Below are 24,246 nucleotides of genomic sequence, written 5' to 3'. Positions count from 1 at the left end.
AGTCCTGTTTCGTTAAAGTCTAGACGGCATTCTTGTCATTCTGCATGCATTCAGAGCGAGCTGGGTTCTCAGTGGTTTCTGTGGCCCCATAGGCCCTCTGTTCCTCTGTCAGGATGCCTTCCTGCAGTCTCCTGTAACCCCCTTTCTTATAGAACCTGAAGCCACAGCTTACCCCCAGAGCAAGAGCCACCAAGGCCACCGTGGCACCCACCCAGGAGCCAACAATGGCCCCAACGCTGGGTCCCAAGCCAGCCTGGCTCAAGAGCTTGGCTGACAGGGATGGGTCATTAATATTGGCCTGCTGCCAGTGGTCAGAGCCTTGCAGCCTCACCCAGACCCGCTGACCACTGGAGTCAACCAGGACAGAGAGCCTGTGGGTGCTGCTTCTGTTGAGCAAGGGGGGGCGGGGAATAAATGGGGGCATCCGAACAGCTGCCTGTTGCTGGTCCAAGAGGGCCCCAGCCCTGAGGCAGTAGAGGATTTGGCAGCCATCGCTGAGGTAAGCCTGGTGTTGGCTGTACCCTGCTGGGCATTTCATGGGGAAATCCGTGGGGCTGTCCCGGTAGAACACCTCCTTCATGAGCCCAGGGCTCTGGTCCTTTACAAGGCCAGCCAAGGGGTTGCCCGCCTGGCAGCTGAAGAAACCCCCAAAGGGGACTGCCTGGGCTGTACCCAGCTCTGAGTCGCTACTGACACAGACCTTGAGGTCGCCAAAGAGTGTCAGTGGGTAGAAGTGGGAGGGGCAGGCCTGGGACCCAGTGAGCGGGTTTGGGTTGCCAGGGCTATACAGGCCTCCAAAGAGGAGGCCCGCAGAGGCGGGCAGGGAGGCCCCCGAGGGCGCGCACCAGGAGGCAGCCAGGCTCACGGCATTCCGAGGCTCATGGGTGGCGCACACTGTCGAGCAGCATCGGAAGAAGAGCCAGCACCTTCGGCAGTGCTGCCGGCACTCAGGGCCGGCCTCGCTCCACGTCTTCAGCCCGCCGCTCCGGGCGCTGGCCGTGTAGTTGGCCGGGCAAGAGGCTTTGCCGGTGAGCGGGTTCGGGACGCGATAGGCCCGGCAGAGGTGATCGGCATGCCGCCCGGACACGGCCTCGCATTCCTGGAAGACAGCGCCGAAGCAGCGGCAGCAGCCTCCGCGGCAGCGGCCTCTGCAAGAACCATCGTCCACATTGGCCTGGGGGTCGAAGACGGGAGCCCTAAGCTTCAAGCATCCGGGATGCGTGTTGACCGCGTAGTAGCGGTGGATGGCCCAGCGCACGCGCGGCTGCCACGCGGGCCTCTGGGAGCTCGGGCAACGCCTCCAGTTGGAGCAGCACCAGCAGAGGCGGGCCCGACCTACGGACGGCCACCAGCCGGTTGCCGATGCCCTCCTGCCACTTCTGCAGGGTGATGCCCGGGTAGAAGGGCACACCGCCGTGGCTGTGCATCTTGGAGACCACCGTGTTCCGCCCGTAGTTCTGGAGAAGCCGGCTCTGCACCTGCCAGGAAACCCCATCCCCAGCGTTGACCGCGTGGAAAAACAAGGCCGAGGCGGCGTACGTGATGTTGATCTTGTCTCGGGCTTCGCTGTCCACCAGCTCCCGCCTCACCTGGTACTCCTGCACCAAGGCAGCCCCGGCCTCCACGTCGGTGAGTACGTGCGTGCCGTACCTAAGCACAAGCATCTCCGCCAGGTATTCGGCCTCCCGGGTCTGGTTGTTCTCCAGGTGGTCGCTGAGGGTCAGCAGATGTCGCAGAAAGTCGGGCTGGAAGTCGGGGTTCTCCGGGGCCTTCACAGAATAGATGCCGTGGCGGGTCTGCCCCCTGGTCGTGACCGTCTGGTACTCCAGGCTGTACTTCCTGACGTTCTGGCAGTCCACGGAGAACTGACCATTGAGGTTGGGGAGGAAGGAGAGCTCAGTGTTGATGGAGGCGGCCCAGGTGTCGGTGTAGTTGACCCAGTGGTCGATGAGCCCCGCGCGGGTCTCCACTATACTCTCCCGCCGCAGGACCACCTGCACGCGGTCTGGGATGAGGTACTCGCCGTCCTCGGTGGTGAGGCACTGCCAATAGTCTCTCCTGAGAACCAGCCCCAGCTCGACGTTGCGCAGGTTGTCCCAGCCACCTCCTGGCAGCGCCCCCAGCACGGACATATTCAGGGTCTGCCTACAGCCTTGGAAGCCCGGCGCCCTCTGTTCCTCCATGGCACCACACCCGGCCAAGAGGAGGACCAGCAAGGGTGCAAGGCACAGGGCCATGGCTGGAGGAGAGCTTCTCCTGGGCAGCCTGCTGCACCTTAGCTCCTCCAGGGTTGGGGTTGCAGAGGGGTGAATTCTCAGCCTGGGAGCTGATGCTAAGTAAGCCTCAAGGCAGTGACTCATCCCAACTCCAGCCCCTCCCAGGTTCCTCTCCTTGAAGTCTTCAGAGGAAAGAATAGCAAGCAGGTCTCCTAGCAGAAGCACCAAGGGGAGTGAAACTAATTCCAGGCTTTGGGCCAGGGAAGGGTAAATTAGAGTGGCGAATTGCCCGAAGGCCCTCTTGAGTTCATCTCTACGAAGAAAATCCAACCTCATCTGTTGAATACCTGGTATTTCAGTCTCCAACTCTCTCTTGGCCACTGGACGCAGTTAGGGTCCTATTATTCCAAGTGTCAAGTTCAGCCTCGGTGAGGAAGTAGCCCAGGAAAACGGGGCCTTTCCCCAGTTGACCAGCCAACCTGTGGGCACTGTGTCTAGGAGGTCACATTCACTCCAGGCTGATTCCCTTGTGGGCCTTCAGCAGATATTACAGAAAAGAGGCCCTTTCTGGACTAGAGCAGGTTCAGGGCAACTCTAAAAAAAAAAAAAAAAAAAAAAAAATCAAGTATGGCTGTGCCAGTGCTCCACAGCCCTGACATATGGGCAGGACAGAGCTTCTCAAGGGGGCTTAGCCCACTTCACAAACAGTCCAGGGCCCAAAAATTTTTCTCCTCTTCCATCTGCTTGGAGCTCTCTAGGGCCCCTGTCCCCCTGAGATGAGCAGCTGCTCTAAATGACACCCTGAGCTAGTGCTTTATAATCCCATTCTAACATCTCACCAGTCTCTTTTTACACATTAGGAAACAGGCCCAGAGAAGTCAGGGGAAGTACCCAGGGTCACAGTTAGGTACCCAGGGGAGGCAGCATTCGAATCCGGGTTCGTCTGATGCCAAAGCACAGTTTCCATCCACTGATCTGGGCTCAGGGCTTCTTCTTCCTATTCAGTGTCAGGGTCTTCTTGATTTTTGTCTCTCCTAGGGCTTTTGGGGTTCAAGAAGGCTCTTGGAAAGGGCATGTGGGATCACCGAACCCAGTGGTATCACTCCTGGTTACACCTGTTTGCAGTGGTGTGGTTGGGGCAGAGGTCTTTTCTCCCCATCGTGTGTGGGAGAGACAGTACTTCCTGGAAGAATAGGTACTGGCCTTGACATCTCAAGATCTGAATTGGAATCTGGGCTCCATCATTGCAGCAGCTGAGCCCTCTCACTAGCATGGCTTTCTTCCCTGAGTCCCACTTCCCTCATCTGTTACATGATGAAAGCAATACAAAGCTCTTCAGGCTTGAGCTATTGGATGTAAGATGCCCAGCAAGTTGCCTGGTTTGTTCAGTGAAATGGGTTAAGTGACTTGTTTAAGGTCTGGATTCGCACCCAAGTTGGTCTGAATCCAAAGTCTAGTGCTCTTTCTACCACCGTGTGGTTCCCTCTGATCTCTACGTTTGCAATTCTTTGATCAAAAAGTGTCATTTATTTATCATAAGGTAGTTTAGGATGGAGAATTTGCTAGAGAAGCAAATTCCCATTCTCTGGGAAAGCAGTAAAGTTTCCCACCCCCCCCTCGGTGTATCTTCCTATGACAGGGACAAGTAATCACACTGCTTTCCCACATTCCGCGCTTATGACTTAGGAACAAGCACTTCAAGTCATAAATTCAAAGAAACTGGAAATTTATCACATTGGGTGATAGCTCTTTCCCAGGACCTTGGGCAGGTTTGTGGATATTTTATGGCAGTGGATACAAGAGAAGATAAGCACGCTTTGGTTGAATGGTGGCTAAGCCTTTGCTGACGTGGATCAGATGCCAGCAAGAGGAGGGCAAGGAAAATCGTGAGGATGTTTTGTTATCAGCCCTGGGCAGCACTGGCTGAGACTCGGGGATTAAGAGGGTCAAACGGTGCTCAGCACTCACATCCCCCAGTTGTTCAGAGGCAGTGTAAGGAACACACAGGCAGGACAGACTTGAGTCAGATGTCAAGGCCCCCGTGGGACCAGGGATAAAAAGTGTGACTTCCTGCAAAACATGAACAAATAGGACTTTTCTAGCTATTCACGTTCAAAAATCACAACAAAGGATTGTTATGGAAAATGAAGAGTCAAGAGATTAGATAAAGTGAAAAGGCCCTCCTTCACCCCATTCTATTCCCCACAAATAACCACTGTGATCAGGTGAGTATATATCCTTCCAGACATGTCTCCTTGTGTGAACCCAGGCTCATGGACACATACTGTTTTCTTTTGCAAAAGTGGTACCAGGCCATATGTTGATTTTACTGTGGAGAAATGGATTCCCAGGGAAAGTGTGGTATGCAAGGACTGTAGCAGGGCCAGATCTGAGTCCCTGTGTCCTGACAACCAGGCTCAGTCCAGGCCCCACCCTGCTTCACAGCCTGAGGCAGTGCGAATTCCAGTTGAGAGCCCTAGGGGACACACATGCAATTACCCTGGCAGACAGGCAGAGAAAACAGTCCAAATATTTAACACCCTGCAAGTTGTAGGTGAAGCCAGTCAGAACTGACACTAGCTGCAAGTGGCCTTCCTGGGGTTACTGGCTAAATATTGGCCCCTGCATGTAGGGGTCTTATGGTCGAAACCAAGTTTGTGTGCCCGACACCAGTGAGGAATTTGGAGCGCAGGAAGGTTTATTGCAGGACGCCAAGCAAGGAGAATGGGCAGCTCATGCTCAAAAGACCTGAACTCCCCAATAGTTTTGGGGGAAGAATTAAAGGCAGAATTTGGAAGGAGGGCTTCAGGTTGTGTGACTTTCTTCCGATTGGTTGGTGGTGAAGTAACAGGGTGATGTCTCCAGAGTCTCAACCTTCTGGTTCCAGCTAGTCTGGGGTCTACATGCTTGTGCTCAGCAGGTGGTCACTATCATCCACCTGGATGGGTGGATCTTAGTTTCTGTAGAAGAACTGAGAGATGTGTATCAGATTGTTATCTATAGCCCTTCAGGAGGAACTAGGAGTCTTGTGACTATATTAGCCTATTAACTGCTTGAGCCTGCTCTTTGGAACTTGGGGAAGGCCTAGAAGACTCAAAACTTTTTTCTTTTTTTCCTACAAACAAGAGACGGGGGACATTGAGGGGCTTTTGTACCCAGGAGAGCTCCAGAGTCCTGTTTGATTTCAGTCTCATTCCACACCCTACTTGTTTCTAGACGCTTCTCTGAGGAGGGAATACATGAATGAATGAATGGATGAATAAGGATACAAAGTGGTCCTAGATAACAACACAAAGGAAGAAACTCATTTCAATAGAATCACAACATTATTAACTGCAGCATTATCTGTGTATATATTTTTCAAATAAGGACAAGGACCAAGTAATCATGCTGCTTGAAAAAAATCATGCTGCTTGTCAGAGGTAAAGAGGCAATAATGATAAAGAAGTAGAGGGGGGCTTCCCTGGTGGCGCAGTGGTTGGGGGTCCGCCTGCCGATGCAGGGGACACGGGTTCGTGCCCCGGTCCGGGAGGATCCCACATGTTGCGGAGCGGCTGGGACCGTGAGCCATGGACGCTGAGCCTGCGCGTCCGGAGCCTGTGCTCCGCAATGGGAGAGGCCACAGCAGTGAGAGGCCCGCGTACCGCAAAAAAAAATAATAATAATAAAAAAGAAGTAGAGGGGGAAGTTAGCTGGAGTTTGGCAGAACTGGATTTGGGATAGAGCGTGGCACTCTGGCTCTGTGATCTTCGATGAGTGACTTAATCTCCTTGAACTTCTTTTCTGTAAACATCTGTGAATGTGAGGGGGAGGAGAGGAACACGGTGATTTAACCAAGATTACGCCAATTAAGGGTGAGATAGTCTGAAAAGTCTGGGGGACTTTTAGTCTGGTGTGTTTATAGTTCAACGTCAGGGGCAGCTCAGGGGTCTTAAATTCCAGTCTTAAGGACTCGATCATCCTGAATTCAAGCTGATGGGGATTCTGGGTTAAACTTCTAAGTAACTCCTATTGCCTCTGTGTGGAAACCCACCCTCACTCTGCCATCAACACCCAAGAGTCATGTGACCAAGGGACTTATAGGATAAGGAAACTTCCAGTTCCCACTCCTCCCCTCCTTCCAAAGACACCTGGGAATCCTTGCTTCCTGCACAATCCCTGCCTTTCCTGTGATACTTTTCCTCATGGATTTTTCCTTGGTTTGCCTCACCTGGCAATGGATACACGTATTCTCTGCAACTTAGCTTGGAGAAGATCCAGAATCATCAAAGAGATGAGGAAAGCTGGCAGTGGATACAGAATCTAGAAGAACCCTGACCAGCGTCACTGAATTAACCAGTGTTTATACCATCCTTATATCTTAACCTACAGTGGTTCATGGCTTTGTAGAGGAGGAAAAATAATTTCCCTCCACCTTTCTGAGTTCTTGACTGAGACCCCCTGTAATAAAAGACAGATTAACAAGAGAAAAACAGGTTTATAGTATGTCTACCTCATGTATACATGGGAGATTCCTAAGGGGAAATGAATAGCTCAGAATTTAGGCTTAAATATCCTTTTTTTCTTTCTTTCTTTTTTTTTTTTTTTGAGGTACACTGGCCTCTCACTGCTGTGGCCTCTCCCGTTGTGGAGCACAGGCTCCGGACTCACAGGCTCAGTGGCCATGGCTCACGGGTCCAGCCGCTCCGTGGCATGTGGGATCTTCCAGGACCAGGGCACGAACCCGTGTCCCCTGCATCGGCAGGCGGACCCTCAACCACTGCGCCACCAGGGAAGCCCTTAAATATCCTTTTAATAGGAAAAGAAGAGGTGGCCACAAAGGCCTCTTAAGGGAGAACAAGTGATTTTTAGGAAAGATGAATGGGTCTTTAGAAGACAGGTGGGAGGTGTGATTGTGACAAAGTCCATCTGGTTCTGGTGCTGACCTGTAGTCTCCTCTCCTGTGTTGAATAGTGCATCTTCCCTGGATGATGAACTCCTGGGGAGGGGCTTTATGACAATTGAGTTCCTTTTGGAAGATTTCTTTTTAGACAGATAAGGAAAGTTCAGAAAAAGCCTCTTCCTGCATTTGCTGTTTTTCAAGTGCCTTTAGCTTGAAATAAGCAATATACCAAAGCAGCATATTTGGGGACAGTCTGCCCTACTACCCGTCAGCTTATAGCATTGATACCCAATGAAGCCTATTAAAAATAAAGGTTCTTGGGTTCCACTGAACAGGAACTTTTTTTTTTTTTTTTTTGCGGTACGCGGGCGTCTCACTGCTGTGGCCTCTCCCGCTGCGGAGCACAGGCTCCGGACGCGCAGGCTCAGCGGCCATGGCTCACGGGCCCAGCCCCTCCGCGACATGTGGAATCCTCCCAGACCGGGGCACGAACCCGTGTCCCCTGCATCGGCAGGCGGACTCTCAACCACTGCACCACCAGGAAAGCCCTGAACAGGAACTTTTGAAGATGAGTTCTGAGAATCTGTATTTTGACAAAGTTCTGAGACACAAACTACCTGTACTCCACAGAGCTTATTTTTCATGTTAAGCTAGTATTCCAATCTGTTCATTAGCATAATTTTACTATTCCAGGAGATTCTTGCCTAGACAAGTGGCTTAATTATTCTTTCCAGAATATCCATCAACGCCTCAAAGAGAGCACAACAGTTTGTGCCCTAAGATTATATGACTCCTTTGCCTTACCTTGCTTTTGCTGCCTACCTTAGACTGTTGTGTTGTGATCTCTACTCAGTCCTAGTCAAGACAACCCTCCCTCTCCATTGAGGGACCTGCCTTAAACCAAACTTCCAATTCTCACTAATTCTAACCTTGCCTTTCCCTCTCTGAGACACTGCCAAATCTCTGCTGAGATGGAGTCCTCCCTGTCTCATCAGCTGGTTATTTTGATGGTATTTGGGGAGCTGGCATTCCCTGGACCCCAGGAGATTCTATGGCACTGTTGGATTTGAGAACTATGGACAAAATTAAGTCCAAATTGCTGAGCCTAACGTACAAGGTCCCCAGTAGTCTGACTGTTGCCTCACTTACAAACCAATTGTCCACTGACTCTTTCTTACAAACCATATACTTTAGCCCATTCTTTTGTGTCTTTAGATACTTTGTGCGTTTATCCAGGCTCTTCTCTCTGCTCATCCTTCTATATCTCAGCATCTTTTTCTCACCGTTGTTGTAACCAGTCTCCAGTGATGGTCCCCAATTAACCACCCCTCCCAGGGTTCATGCCCCTGTGAGGTCCTATCCCACAGTGAATCTGGGCTGGCCCTGTGACTCATTTTAACTAATTCAATGTGGCAGACATTAAGCTGTGTCATCACTAGGGCCTAAATGTAAGACCTGGAAACCTGCACTCCTGAGAGCCCTGAACCATCCAGCTATTCTCCTGGAGAGGCCATACAGAGAGGGAGAGACCATGTGACTATTTGGAGAGATGCACGGCCTGCTCTGCCAGTGTCCTGGTTTAGCTCAGCCTTCGTGCCGTCTCCATGGAGGCTATGTAGGAGCTCCCAGCCAACCTCCCATGGAAGGAAAAAGTGCCCGGCTGAACCCAGTCAAAGCACAGAATAGTGAGTGATAAAGAATTGTTGTTTGAAGCCAGTTAACTTTGTGGTGGCTTGTTACACAGCAGTAGTCAACCAAATATGAACTGTCAAGCCTTAGCTCAAAAACCACTCTTTTATGGAGGTTTTTGCATTGTCTCACTCAACTACCTTCCCATTTCCATAGTGGGAAGTAGAAATCACCCAGTTCCCTGCTGGAGTCAAAAGGAACACATTCAGCTTCCTGAGTGGAAACTTCGATTTTTTTCTGGTCTCCTCCTGAAGAGTATTCCATGAATTCAACCTGTTTTGCAGCCAATGAGCCTTTTTAGGTGAGACTAGCAATTTAGGAAAAACTCCACCAAGGATCAGAACAATTTGTGATATGCACTACAGCCAGTAGATCAAATGTGCGTTATGCTGATAAAATCACTATCCTGATACATCCTGATATCCTGAGAGGTTTTTGTTTTTTGGAGGTTTTTTTGCCCCTCCGCATGGCATGCGGGATCTTAGTTCCCTTGCAGTGGAGGTGCGGAGTCCTAACCACTGGACCACTAGCAAATTCCCCTGAGAGCTTTTACATTTAAAAAAAAAATCTTATTACTTTCATTATTAAAACTTTTTTGTATTGAAATATACAATATATTGGTTTACAATGTTGTGTTAGTTTCAGGTGTACAGCAAAGTGATTCCATTTTATATATATATTCTTTTTTAGATTCTTTTCCATTATAGGTTATTACAGATATTAAGTATAGTTCCCTGTGCTATACAGTATGTCCTTGTTGGTTATCTATTTTATATATAGTACTGTGTATATTTTAATCCCAAACTCCTAATTTATTCCCCATCCCCCTTCTCCTGGAATCGTAGCTTTTAATCTTTCAAGTCACCGGGTTATGGTTTATCTGATAGAGGCTGGGATAACTTTTGAGAGGATGTGGGCATACAACCACAGGGGCAAGCGTAAGGGGAAAAAACGTGAAGGATGGCGGTGGCTTTCAACCCTCTTGGTTTATGGTGCAGGCTTTCAATCGAGTTTTTACCCTCTGAGCATACTTCTGCCAGTTTTAAAAGCTGAGTAGCCATAAAATAAAGGCTCCCCCTAGTGGTGAGCAGTTGATTTTATTCTGGAAGCCGGGAGCGCCCCTCCCTGCGTCGTGGGCATCGTTGACCAGCAGAGGGCAGTGCAGACGGCAAGAGACATCAGTTGGTAGGTTCTTTTATGAGCTATAATGAATTTTATTTTCCTTCAGTTACGGTAAAAACCACGTAACATAAAATTTACCACCTTACCTTTTCTAACTGTATAGTTCAGTAGTGTTAAGTATATTCACAGTGTCGTGCAACCAATCTCCAGAATTTTTCCTCTTGCAAAACTGAAACTCTGCACTCATTAAACAGCTCACCATCCCCCCCCACCCCGCCCCCTTCCCCTCCAGTCGCTGGCAACACCTTTCTACTTTCTGTCTGGATGAATTTGATTACTGTAGATACCTCAGAGAACTGGAACCGTACAGTGTTTGTCTTTTTGTGACTGGTTTATTTCACTTAGCTTCATGTCTTCAAGGTTTATTCGCGCTGTAACGTATCAGAATTTCCTTCCTTTTCGGAGCAACTATTTTTGCACGTCTCCTCTTCTTGATTCAACACGTCAGGGTATGTCATGTATTTGTAAGTGGGGGCATCACTGTCTCCCTTCAATTCTTTCCTGTGCCGTCCACATATACGTGTTTACTGTACAGCCTGGTGCTACCTACGTGGCGTTCACGGAAGGATGGAGCAGGAAAACGGATACATTTCACGGGGCCATTCTGGCTATCGGTATTAAGAACCAGGACATTGTTCATACTCCGCCTTTGATTCAGTGTCTCCATGTCTGGGAATTCATGTAAAAGAAATGGTTCAAGGAGGAAAAGAGTATTCACATTCAAAATATTTAAGTGGTACATGAAAGCAAGAATAATGGTGCACCACTCACGTCTCCCTGCAAGAGAAATCCTGCTGGGAGGGCTGCAGGGAGCTGACAGCCCCCAGCTGCTGCCTATTTGGGATCTGCTGCAGCATTTGCCCAAACTCTATACTCTTCTTGGGAATAAGAAGGGCCTCCCTTAGAAAGTGGGCTTTAAGTTAAAACTTGAAGGATGAATACGACCTACTCAGGCAAAGAGTGGATACAAGAGTTTTCTAGCAGATGAGTTATTCATAAGCCAGCCTAATAATAAAATTTCACCCCTCCACCTTGGTTATCAAGAGTTGTGCTCCAATGGACCCATCTCTTTCCCACAAATGGCCCCAAACATGCCCTCCCCTTGAATCTGCAAATGCTGCTTCTGGCTGAAAATTCCTGGCCAGACAAGGACCTCTTGTAAATCCCCTGGATCTTTAGAATAGACTTGGTTAAGTATTGGTCCAGTGATCAAGGTTATCTGTCATCTCCTGGATGGGTTAGGAAAAGAAAGGACAAGAAGGGATTTTGAAACACTGGGGAATCTACGCAAACAGAGGGCTTGCTCATTTCAGCTCTGGCATAAATATGACAGCGGAACGAGCTTAGGTTTCAACAAAAGCACAAATACTCCTACCTGTTCTTGTGGCCATATGATGACTGTTAAAATTAGACCACCTGTCCACCAGCACCTGAAGCTTGAGTAAGCGCTCCTCTGGTTTCTATGGAAAATGGTGCCATAAACCTGTAGCAGGCCAAAGACTATGGACAGTCAAGACATTGGGAGAGGGCCACGGAGCATCCCGTGTCTGTGGATAAATCTTGAAATAAATTCATCGACTTTCAGGGCTGTCAGCATTGAGGTCTGTGTGCAGCATGTTCACCGAATGGTGTCTGCTTGAGCAGCTTGAGTAACAGGGGGCTCACTACCTTCAAAGGCAACCCAAGCTGCCCTTGGTCGGCTCTGACTATTAGACTTGCTTTTTGCTTGGTAGAAATTGGTCTCCTTGACGATTTCACATTTCAATCTCAGGGTCCAGGTTACACCTGCAGGGATATTTTAATCTCATCTTGGCTTAAGTACACTGCACACACTGTCTCGTTCCCAAGATATCATTTGTTCAACGAAATCAGTGTACTCTGCGTAAACTGCTTTTACATGACTCCAAACTGCTCAGAGGGTTCTTAAATTACATTAAGCAAATATTTCTTTTAATCAAATACGTTTTCCCTTTTTTATTAAAGAACATTTACTGAACAGCAGCTATGTGAAAAACACTCTACTGGGCACTCCAGAAACACAAGCAAGCAAGAAGCTTTAGTGTCTTCATTATTTACCTATATACCCATTCATTAAACTACAGTCCCAGGCCTTTTTTTTTTTTGGCTGCTGCGTGCGGCTTGCAGGATCTTAGTTCCCCGACCAGGGATTGAACCCAAGCCACAGCAGTGAAAGCGCCAAGTCCTAACCACTGGACCACCATGGAACTCCCCCCACGTCTTTATTTGACATCATTTCTTTTCTTGGAGAAATTTCCAAGGGCACACACTTCCACAGGTGCCATCCACAGGGCATGGCCATCTATTTCAGGCTTTAGCTGACCTTTCGTATAACTGGGAAGTCTTGGTCCACATGGGCATACATAGGAAAACTCAGTTTATTCAGAGCCTGGATCTGATAGTAGAAGATACGGGGAAGTAGAAGATACAGGACAAGGTTCTTGGTACTCAGGCATGGCACCTCCATTCACAGCTCTCAGTTTAGTCCATCAGGGTCCAAGGTCTCAGGATTCCCATCAGGTCCCAGCAGACAGAAGTTGGGGAGGGTCTGGATACTGTGCTTCATAAATCTTAGATTCCTCTCATTCCCACAAAGATGCCAAAATTCATTCACCAAGGCAGTGAGTGACATCCAGGGATGAAAGTTTAAACATCTCTTATATAAATTATCTTATATAAATTCACATATAAGAGATATCATATAATATTTGTCTTTGTCTGACTTACTTAGTATGATAATCTCTAGGTCCATCCATGTTGCTGCAAATGGCATTATTTCCTTCTTTTTATGGGTGAGTAATATTCCATTGAATACATGTATAATACAGTGGGATGTATATGTGTGTGTGTGTATATATATATATATATATATATATATATATATATATATCTCACATCTTCTTTATTCATTCATCTGTTCATGGACATTAGGTTGCTTCCATGTCTTGGCTATTATAAATTGTGCAGAAATTATGTGTGTCATTTCTGGGTAGAAAGCCCTAAGAATCAATGCACAATATGCCATCCTTTTGATTTTCCCTTCTGCCATGGTGGGCAGCTACATTTGAAATGGTTCCAGAATGGGAATACACAGAATAGAGCCTCCATCTGAATTGCAAAAGTGATCAAGAGTAAGAGAGAAATCATCTTTGTCTGTTTTTTTAAAAAAATATTTATTTATTTGGCTGTGCCGGGTCTTAGTTGCGGCACACAGGATTTTTTAGTTGTGGCATGTGGGATCTAGTTCCCTGACCAGGGATCGAACCTGGGCCCCTGCATTGGGAGCGTGGAGTCTTAACCACTGGACCATCAAGGAAGTCCCTCATCTTTGTCTTTTTAAGGCACTGAGATTTTGGAGTTGTCATTGCAATATAATTCAGACTATCCTGATTAATATACCTTCCATAGTAACTTTCCACAGCCTCTCATTAACCATTAGCTTTAGGATAGTCTGACATCCTTGATATGACTTACAAGACTTTATATAATTTTTTCCTTGCTTAACTAGTCAGTCTCATGTCTCACCATGTCCTTCTTCCTACCTGTGCTCCAGGTTATCCTGTACTTTCTGTTCAGTGCATATGTTAAGCTCTGTTTTGCTTCAAGCCTAGAACACTGCTTGCCATTACCTTTGCTCAGAGCGTTCTCTCCCCCATCTTTCTCTGCTTGGCTTGCTTCCATTCATCCTTCAAGTCTTTCCTAACATCACTTAGACTTAGGGACCAAAGTAGTATACAGCTCTCCTCCTTGTAATGCAGCTGCATTATTGTGACATAGTCTACTGAACAAGGCAGCATTTGCCTGTCTTGCTCAGTACTGTTTCCCCAGCATCTGAGCACATAGTAAGTGCTCAATAAATACTGCTTGAATGGATGCATAAGTGAAAAATATGATTCCTTCTTTTGGAATATTCTTCATCCCCTTTTGATCTGATCAACTCTTAAATGTCCCCTCTTTTCTCAGCTTAGATACCATCTCCTCCAGAATCTTTGCTTTCATCATCTGAAAAATAATGCCTGTGAAATTTTAAAGTATCAAAGCTCTTCCAGGAATATAACACCCAATAAATCTTGGGATTGCACGTCCCCTAGGAAATTTTTCATTTTTTTAAAGTACAAATCAGTAGGAAACCAGAATGTACTTTACAGAAAGGTTCTATTTTGCTAACCAGATCGGACAGTCACCTAAACTGTAAATAAATGGCTGCCTGTGTTCATTATCCAACTCATGAGTCCTTGGGTTTGGAAGTTCTGGGAGGTGAATTCTTTGAATATAGCAGAGAGGAAGACTGTTCCTGCAGAATCTCAGCATTCACATAAATAAGATGGTCTGCATGCTTGCCCTTAACTGATTTGGTGAGGGCAACATTTTTTATAACCTCATCTAAGTTGGACTGTAAACCTACAGGAGAAGGAAAGAGAAGCAAGATTCTCAGGATAAGCCACTGTGTTGAAAGAACAGTGAACTTTGGGTCCCCAAAGAGTGACTTAAAGTATTAGTTCTGCCACCTAGTAGCTGTGTGATCTTGGAGGAGCTGCCTCACTTCCCTGATTCTCAGTTTCCACATATGTACAGTAGGGATGGACGATATCACCTCACCTGTCTACCTCACATGGATTTTGTGAGGACCAGATATTTTGAAAACTAATAGCAGCATGAGAGTCTCTGCTGCCAACTCCCTTACTTTTCACTCCACCCCGTCTCCCCACCTTGCTCCCTCTTGGGCACAAGTCTAAAAGAAATCATAAATCAGATAAATAGATAAATGTGTATAGATACAGGTATAATTTTACCTGAAAACTTCACATTCCTTGGAATGTCCTTCTCATCTACTATAAATTTGTAAATTCTAACATTCTTTAATAATCTACCTCACTGGGACTTCAAGTTTGATACCTTCATTGATTTCTGTTTAATTTTTAATTTTTAAAATGTTTATTAGTTTCTGTTTTATAACACTTTATAACAAAGTGAATCAGTTATACATATACTGTTCCCATATCTCTTCCCTCTTGCGTCTCCCTCCCTCCCACCCTCCCTATCCCTCCCCTCTAGTTGGTCACAAAGCACCGAGCTGATCTCCCTGTGCTATGCGGCTGCTTCCCACTGAACGCTGACATGTAACTATATTAAATATAAAAATATTAAATGTGTTAGTATTAATATATTAAATTAATTTAATAATTAATGCAATCATTGAACTATATATAATATATACAAATTAAATATATATTAATTATTCATATATAATTATTAAATTATAATATACGTAAATATATTAAACACTCCAATTAAAAGGCAATCCCTACTTCTCTTGCAGGTGGCAGCTTAAAATAACTTTCCCAGGAAAGGATGTGCTGATCTCCAGCTGCTGGAGGAGATTAGCAGCCACTTGTACATTCTCCTAGCTGCCTTTATGTATACTCCCTTGCTCTTGTTACAATTATATAGTTATTTGTGTAGTTATTTCCTTTTTCTTTTTATACTGAGATATAGTTGATGTACAATATTATATAAGTTACTGGTGTATAACATAGTGATTCACAATTTTTAAAGGTTATATGCCATTTATAGTTGTTATAATATATTGGCTATATTCCCTGCATTGTACAATATATCCTTGTAGCTTATTTTATACGTAATAGTTTGTACCTCTTAATTCCTTTCCCCTGTTTTGCCCCTCCGCACTTCCTTTCCCCAGTGGTAGGTAACCACTAGTTTGTTCTCCGTACCTGTGAGTATGTTTCCTTTTTGTTATATTCACTAGTTTGTTGTATTTTTAAATTTCATGTATAAGTGATATCATACAGTATTTGTCTTTCTCTGTCTGAATTATTTCACTTAGCATAATGCCCTCCAAGTCTGTCCATTGTAAACGGCAATATTTCATTCTTCCTTATGGCTGAGTAGTATTTTATTGTATATACGTCCCACATTTTCTTTATTCATGCATCTGTTGATGAACAAGTGCTGTTACTTCCTTATTATCCCTGTCCCCTTCTTTTTTTTAAAAAAAAAATTAATTAATTAATTAATTTTTGGCTGTGTTGGGCCTTTGTTGCCGCACGCGGGCTTTCTGTAGTTGTGGCGAGCGGAGGCTACTCTTCGATGTGGTGCATGGGCTTCTGTTGTTGCGGAGCATGGGCTCTAGGCGGGTGGGCTCAGTAGTTGTGGCTCGTGAGCCCTAGAACACAGGCTTAGTAGTTGTGGCGCACAGGCTTAGATGCTCCGCGGCATGTCGGATCTTCCTGGACCAGGGCTCGAACCCGTGTCCCCTGCATTGGCAGGCGGCTTCTTAACCACCACCACCAGGGAAGCCCCTTCCTGTCCCCTCTGACTAGGGGACTCTGGAGGGTACAGCCTGTCTGTGTCTTATCTCCACCTACCTCCTTAGTGCTTGGCACAGAACCTGCCTATTAGTAGGCATTGAATCAGGAGCAAATGAGTACCAATTATTCTGAAGTTTCCACCAGTGACCCCCTTAGTCCACAGAATACTGATTGTAGCTGATGTCCATATGTATGTTGTTTGGAAAATTCTGGGATATGATTTGTCACACTATTCAAATAAATACCATGTCAGCATATCCTCCCTAATGTCTGAGAGAATAATCAAAGCTAACTTTGGACGTAAGTTTGCCCACTTGTTTGATTTGAGGAGATAACCTGTAAAAATCACCTCTGCCATGAAATCTTATCTGGGAAAGACTGGAGTGTTTCAGAGTCAGGTAAATGTGAGTCAGGCAAACCTCAGCTCTACTATTTGCTAGTCTTTGCTCATCCTTTCCAAGCCTCAGCTCCCCTATTCATAATCTTTGAATATTGGTGTCTCCTTCCAGGAATATTATGAGGTTAAGGTGAAAGGGCATGCAGGAGTCGTGGGATGCTGGCCCCCATAGACTGTATCACAATAGAGGTTGAGCTTCATACTCCCCCATAGAAGCTCCCATCTTTACCTTCATGGACTCAGGGTTTTTTTTCCCCTCAGGGATTTCTCCAATGTTCTCAGCATCTGGATACCATCTAAGGCAAGCATTTTGGCTGAAACATTAATCTAGATAAAAGACCAAGAAACATTAAGGAAATGAGAAGAGCTGGGAGAAGGGAGACTCAAAATCATCCTGTGTAATGGTCCAGGGCTCCAGCAGCATCACTGAGTTCTCTGGGACCATTAAGATGGTCTCCAAATTGATAAGGAGGATTCCACTGGTGAAGTTTTCCACTTCTGTTGGTAATTTCACTACCCTTATTTCCACTAACTACTCATGCATTTGAAAGGATAGAATCTTCTTTTTACCATGTTCCCCTTCATAATCCCCAAATAAGCTATTCCGAGGGAATGTGACTGTTTTGGGGAGGAATTTGTAACTTTGCACACGCTTAGCAGATTGGGCAACATAAGGATCCTGAGATCCTTGAGAGAGAAGCATAAAGAGAGGAGGAGGAGATGAGGGACTAAGCATAGATTTTGCACGTTTCTAAATTATGATTGCAACACCATGAGTCTGACCTATGCAAAGATTCACAGCATCACAGCCTCTGTAGAGATTGTATCCACACCTCCCCCGCTCCACTTCTCCTGAAAATCTCAGGTTACCACACATAAAGACTCCCTTTTCTTTTGGCCAAGGATGATTTGGGTAAACTGCATAAGGCATATGTGTCCAGCTTTCCAGCCTTTGTAGTTATTTTCCAGGTCAAAGGCATTTCGTTGGTGCACATTTAGTCTGCAGAATCTGGTGAGCTGAGCCTTGTTTAACACTGATTCAGAATAAATAAATGATGCTCTACTGCCAAGACCTGATTTTTGCAACCTGTTCTCTTGGAAAAATGGGCATTGAAAATTGAACCACAAGCTCAGTAGGTCTGGGTTAGGGCTAATTGCTCCAGACAGGAAATGCAGTCATTATGCTGTCACTGTAGTTGACCTGGCATGTCATTAGTGTGAGAATATGTTAAGGGAAACTCGAAATTGGAGTTGGGAAACCATGAAGGGAGGGCTTTCATGCACATGCTATTCATTGCAGCTTGCATAGTTCAGCAGGAAGAAGGAAGATTTCCTCTTACCCAGCAACAGCAGGCTCCCCTGGTCTGCAACCAATAAGATCCTCCACCACTTCGAACTCTCATTGTCCTCCAATGAATTTTTGTTTAGAACAACTCCTCCCAACTTTCTCCTTTCCTCTATAAAAGAATGCTCTCCTTTTTTATTCTCTGGACTTGTCTCTTTTTTTGTTTGTTTGTTTGTTTGTTTTGGGTTTTTTTTTTTGCAGTACGCGGGCCTCTCACTGTTGCGGCCTCTCCCGTTGCAGAGCACAGGCTCCAGATGCGCAGGCTCAGTGGCCATGGCTCACGGGCCCAGCCTCTCCACAGCATGTGGGATCCTCCCAGACCGGGGTACGAACCGGTGTCCCCTGAATCGGCAGGTGGACTCTCAACCACTGCACCACCAGGGAAGCCCACAACCCAACATTTTTTCAACACATATATTGAACAGAGATAAAAAGAAAAAAAAAAACAGTGGCAGATCTTGTTTGAATTTTTATTCAAACAAATCAACAATAAAGAGATGCTTGTAGGGAAATTGAATGCTGTCTAGATGTTCTACAACAGAAAGAAATTGTTAATTATTTTATCTATGTTAATTGCACTGAGTATATTTTTAAAAGTCATCTTTTAGCAATACATAATGAAGTATTTCCAGGTAAAATATTAGGATATATGGAATTTGTTTAGAAATAATCCAGTAGTTGATGGTGTGTGTTGGGGATGTAGGGGGTATACTACCTCATTTTCTTTTTTTAATTAAAAAAAATTTTTTTTTGAATTTTATTATTTTTTTATACAGCAGGTTCTTAATAGTTATCTATTTTATACATATTAGTGTATATATGTCAATCCCGATCTCCCAATTCATCCCCCCTACCCTTGCTTTCCCCCCTTTGTGTCCATACATTTGTTCTCTACGTCTGTGTCTCTATTTCTGCCTTGCAAACAGGTTCATCTGTACAATTTTTCTAGATTCTACATATATTCATTAATATGTGATATTTGTTTTTCTCTTTATGACAGACCCTAGGTCCATCCACATCTCTACAAATGACCCAATTTCATTCCTTTTTATGGCTGAGTAATATTCCACTGTATATATGTACCACATCTTTATCCATTCCTCTGTTGATGGACATTTAGGTTGCTTCCATGTTCTGGCTATTGTAAATAGTGCTGCAGTGAACACTGGGGTGCATGTGTCTTTTTGAATTATGGGTTTTTCTGGGTATATGCCCAGTAGTGGGATTGCTGGGTCATATGGTAATTCTATTTTTAGTTTTTTAAGGAGCCTCCATACTGTTCTCCATAGTGTCTGTATCAGTTTACATTCCCACCAGCAGTGCAAGAGGGTTCCATTTTCTCCACACCCTCTCCAGCTTTGTTGTTTGTGGATTTTCTGATGATGCCCATTCTAACCAGTGTGAGGTGATACCTCATTGTTGTTTTGATTTGCATTTATCTAATAATTAGTGATGTTGAGCATCTTTTCATGGGCATGTTGGCCATCTGTATGTCTTCTTTGGAGAAATGTCTATTTAGGTCTTCTGCCCATTTTTTGATTGCATTGTTTGTTTTTTTGATATTGAGCTCCATGAGCTGCTTGTATATTTTGGAGATTAATCGTTTGTCCATTGATTCATTTGCAAATATTTTCTCCCATTCTGAGGGTTGTCTTTTTATCTTGTTTATAGTTTCCTTTGCTGTGCAAAAGCTTTTAAGTTTCATTAGGTACCATTTGTTTATTTTTGTTTTTATTTCTGTTACTCTAGGAGGTGGGTCAAGAAAGATCTTGCTGTGATTTATGTCATAGAGTGTTCTTCCTATGTTTTCCTCTAAGAGTTTTAGAGTGTCCAGTCTTACATTTAGATCTTTAATCCATTTTGAGTTTACTTTTGTGTATGGTGTTAGGGAGTGTTCTAATTTCATTCTTTTACTTGTAGTTGTCCAGGTTTCCCAGCACCACTTATTGAAGAGACTGTCTTTTCTCCATTGTATATCCTTGCCTCCTTTGTCATAGATTAGTTGACCATAGGTGTGTGGGTATATCTCTGGGCTTTCTATCCTGTTCCATTGATCTATATTTCTGTTTTTGTGCCAGTACCATATTGTCTTGATTACTGTAGCTTTGTAGTATAGTCTGAAGTCAGGGAGTCTGATTCCTCTAGCTCCATTTTTTTCCCCTCAAGATTGCTTTGGTTATTCGGGGTCTTTTGTGACTCCATACAAATTTTAAGATATTTTGTTCCTGTTCTGTAAAAAATGCCATTGGTAATTTGATAGGGATTGCATTGAATCTGTAGATTGCTTTGGGTAGTATAGTCATGTTCACAATATTGATTCTTCCAATCCAAGAATATGGTATATCTCTCCATCTGTTTGTGTCATCTTTTACTCCTTTCATCAGTGTCTTATAGCTTTCTGAGTACAGGTCTTTTACCTCCTTAAGTATGTTTATTCCTAGGCATTTTATTCTTCTTGCTGCAATGGTGAATGGGATTGTTTCATTAATTTCTCTTTCTGATCTTTCATCATTAGTGTGTAGGAATGCAAGAGATTTCTGTGCATTAATTTTGTATCCTGAAACTTTACCACATTCATTGATTAGCTCTAGTAGCTCTCTGGTGGAATCTTTAGGATTATCTATGTATAGTATCATGTCACCAGCAAACAGTGACAGTTTTACTTCTTCTTTTCCAATTTGTATTCCTTTTATTTCTTTTTCTTCTCTGATCGCCATGGCTAGGACTTCCAAAACTATGTTGAATAATAGTGGGGGAGTGGACATCCTTGTTCCTGATCTTAGAGGAAATACTTTCAGTTTTTCACCACTGAGAATGATGTTTCCTGTGGGTTTGTCATATATGGCCTTTATTATGTTGAGGTAGGTTCCGTCAATGCCCACTTTCTGGAGAGTTTTTTTTTTTTTTTATCATAAATGGGTGTTGAATTTTGTCAAAAGCTTTTTCTGCATCTGTTGAGATGATCATATGGTTTTTTATTCTTCAGTTTGTTAATATGGTTTATCCCATTGATTGATTTGTGTATATTGAAGAATCCTTGCATCCGTGGGATAAATTCTGCTTGATCATGGTGTATGATCTTTCTAATGTGTTGTTGGATTTTGTTTGCTAGTATTTTGTTGAGGATTTTTGCTTCTATATTCATCAGTGATATTGGTCTGTAATTTTCTTTTTTTGTAGTATCTTTGTCTGGTTTTGGTATCAGGGTGATGGTGGCCTCATAGAATGAGTTTGGGAGTGTTCCTTCCTCTGCAATTTTTTGGAAGAGTTTGAGAAGGATGGGTGTTAGCTCTTCTCTAAATGTTTGATAGGATTCACCTGTGAAGCCATCTGGTCCTGGACTTCTGTTTGTTAAAGATTTTTACTCACAGTTTCAATTTCATTACTTGTGATTGGTCTGTTCATATTTTCTATTTCTTCCTGGTTTAGTCTTGGAAGATTATAACTTTCTAAGAATTTGTCCATTTCTTCCAGGTTGTCCATTTTATTGGCATGGAGTTGCTTGTTGTAGTCTCTATGATGCTTTGTATTTCTGTGGTGTCCATTGTAACTTCTCCTTTTTCATTTCTAATTATATTGATTTGAATCCACTCCCTCTTTTTCTTGATGAGTCTGGCTAAAGGTTTATCAATTTTGTTTATCTTCTCAAAGAACCAGCTTTTAGTTTTATTGATCTTTGCTACTGTTTTCTTTGTTTCTATATCATTTATTTCTGCTCTGATCTTTATGATTTCTTTCCTTCTGCTAACTTTGGGTTTTGTTTGTTCTTCTTTCTCTAGTTCCTTTGGGTGTAAGCTTAGATTGTTTACTTGAGATGTTTCTTGTTTCTTGAGGTAGGGTTGTATTGCTATAGACTTCCCTCTTAGAACTGCTTTTGCTGTATCCCAGTAGGTTTTGGGTCATTGTGTTTTTTTTTTGTTTTGTTTTGTTTTTTTTTTTGCGGTATGCGGGCCTCTCACTGTTGTGGCCTCCCCCGTCGCGGAGCACAGGCTCCGGACGCACAGGCTCTGGACGCGCAGGCTCAGCGGCCATGGCTCACGGGCCCAGCCGCTCCGCGGCATATGGGATCCTCCCAGACCGGGGCACGAACCCGTATCCCCTGCATCGGCAGGCGGACTCTCAACCACTTGCGCCACCAGGGAGGCACGGTCATTGTGTTTTTGTTGTCATTTGTCTCTAGATATGTTTTGATTTCCTCTTTGATTTCTTCAGTGATCTCTTGGTTATTTAGTAACATATTGTGTAGCCTCCATGTTTTTGGGTTTTTTACATTTTTTCTCTGTAATTGATTTCTAATCTCATAGCATTGTGGTTGGAAAAGATGCTTGATATGATTTCAGTTTTCTTAAATTTACTGAGGCTTGATTTGTGACCCAAGATGTTATCTATCCTGGGGAATGTTCCATGTGCACTTGAGAAGAAAATGTAATCTGCTGTTTTCCGATGGAATGTCTTATAAATACCAATTGAATCTATCTGGTCTAATGTGTCATTTAAAGCTTGTGTTTCCTTATTCATTTTCTGTCTGGATGATGTGTCCATTGGTGTAAGTGAAGTGTTAAAGTCCCCCACTATTATTGTGTTACTGTCGTTTTGCCCTTTTATAGCAGTTAGCATTTGCCTTATGTATTGAGGTGCTTCTATGTTGGGTGCATATATATTTATAATTGTTATATCTTCTTCTTGATTGATCCCTTGATCATTATGTAGTGTCCTTCCTTGTCTCTTGTAACATTCTTCATTATAAAGTCTATATTACCTTATATGAGAATTGCTACTCCATCTTTCTTTTGATTTCCATTTGCATGGAATATCTTTTTCCATCCCCTCACTTTCAGTCTGTATGTGTCCCTAGGTCTGAAGTGGGTCTCTTGTAGATAGCATATATATGGGTCTTGTTTTTGTATCCATTCAGCGAGCCTGTATCTTTTGGTTAGAACATTTAATCCATTCACATTTAAGGTAATTATCGATATGTATGTTCCTATTACCATTTTCTTAATTGTTTTGGGTTTGTTTTTGTAGGTCCTTTTCTTCTCTTGTGTTTCCCACTTAGAGAAGTTCCTTTTAGCATTTGTTGTAGAGCTGGTTTGGTGGTGCTGAATTCTCTTAGCTTTTGCTTGTCTGTAAAGCTTTTGATTTCTCCATCAAATCTGAATGAGATCCTTGCCAGGTAGTGTAATCTTGGCTGTAGGTTCTTCCCTTTCATCACTTGAAATATATCGTGCCACTCCCTCCTGGCTTGTAGAGTTTCTGCTGAGAAATCAGCTGTTAACCTTATGGGAGTTCCCTTGTATGTTATTTGTTGTTTTTCCCTTGTTGTTTTTAATAATTTTTCTTTGTCTTTAATTTTTGTCAATTTGATTACTATTTGTCTCAGTGTGTTTCTCCTTGGGTTTAACCCACCTGAGACTCTCTGCATTTCTTGGACTTGGGTGGCTATTTCCTTTCCCATGTTAGGGAAGTTTTCAACTCTAATCTCTTCAAATATTTTCTCAGGTCCTTTCTCTCTCTCTTCTCCTTCTGGGACCCCTATAATGCGAATGTTGTTGCATTTAATATTGTCTCAGAAGTCTCTTCGGCTGTCTTCATTTCTTTTCATTCTTTATTCTTTATTCTGTTCCACGGTAGTGAATTCCACCATTCTGTCTTCCAGGTCACTTATCCATTCTTCTGCCTCAGTTATTCTGCTATTGATTCCTTCTAGTGTATTTTTCATTTCAGTTATTGTATTGTTCAACTTTTTTGGTTTGTTCTTTAATTCTTCTAGGTGTTTGTTCTTTAATTCTTCTAGGTCTTTGTTAAACATCTCTTGCATCTTCTCGATCTTTGCCTCCATTCTTTTTCCGAGGTCCTGGATCATCTTCACTATCATTATTCTGAATTCTTTTTCTGGAAGGTTGCCTGTCTCCACTTCATTTAGTTGTTTTCTGGGGTTTTGTCTTGTTCCTTCATCAGGTACATAGTCCTCTGCCTTTTCATCTTGACTATCTTTCTGTGAATGTGGTTTTTGTTCCACAGGCTGCAGGATTGTAGTTCTTGCTTCTGCTGTCTCCCCTCTGGAGCATGAGGCTCTCTTTAGTCTTTTTTAATCTGAAAGAGTTCTTTAGATTTTTTTCATTCATGACGTTGATATTTTTTGGAAAATACATGTATAGGCCAGTGTTTTTCAGAATATCCCCAATTTG

At 43.9% G+C, this 24,246-nt stretch overlaps 1 protein-coding gene and 1 non-coding gene across 2 annotated transcripts; both read right to left on the bottom strand.

Annotated features, from left to right (window-relative positions):
- Positions 1 to 19: 19 nt before the first annotated feature.
- LOC132494110 (macrophage-expressed gene 1 protein-like) lies at positions 20 to 2,552 on the bottom strand. Its single transcript, XM_060105147.1, has 2 exons — positions 1,263 to 2,552; positions 20 to 1,174 (listed from the first exon to the last, which is right to left on the bottom strand). The coding sequence occupies exons 1-2, from the start codon at positions 2,550 to 2,552 to the stop codon at positions 20 to 22; spliced, it is 2,445 nt and encodes an 814-aa protein (XP_059961130.1).
- Positions 2,553 to 13,231: 10,679 nt separating this feature from the next.
- TRNAW-CCA (transfer RNA tryptophan (anticodon CCA)) lies at positions 13,232 to 13,303 on the bottom strand. Its single transcript has one exon. It is a non-coding gene; the product is annotated as a tRNA-Trp (tRNA).
- Between the last annotated feature and the right edge of the window lie 10,943 nt (positions 13,304 to 24,246).

Source organism: Mesoplodon densirostris, chromosome 7 (genome assembly GCF_025265405.1).
Source record: "Mesoplodon densirostris isolate mMesDen1 chromosome 7, mMesDen1 primary haplotype, whole genome shotgun sequence".
Lineage (NCBI taxonomy): Eukaryota > Metazoa > Chordata > Mammalia > Artiodactyla > Ziphiidae > Mesoplodon > Mesoplodon densirostris.
The sequence above is the reverse complement of the archived record's forward strand: the minus strand, read 5'-3'. Positions and strand labels throughout refer to the sequence as shown.

Coding starts and splice junctions, on each gene's coding strand:
- LOC132494110 (XM_060105147.1), bottom strand. CDS start 2,552: ATGAGGTTGGATTTTCTTCGTAGAGATGAACTCAAGAGGGCCTTCGGG. Junction 1,175..1,262: donor CAGAGGCCCGCGTGGCAGCC/GCGCGTGCGCTG, acceptor TTCGACCCCCAG/GCCAATGTGGACGATGGTTC.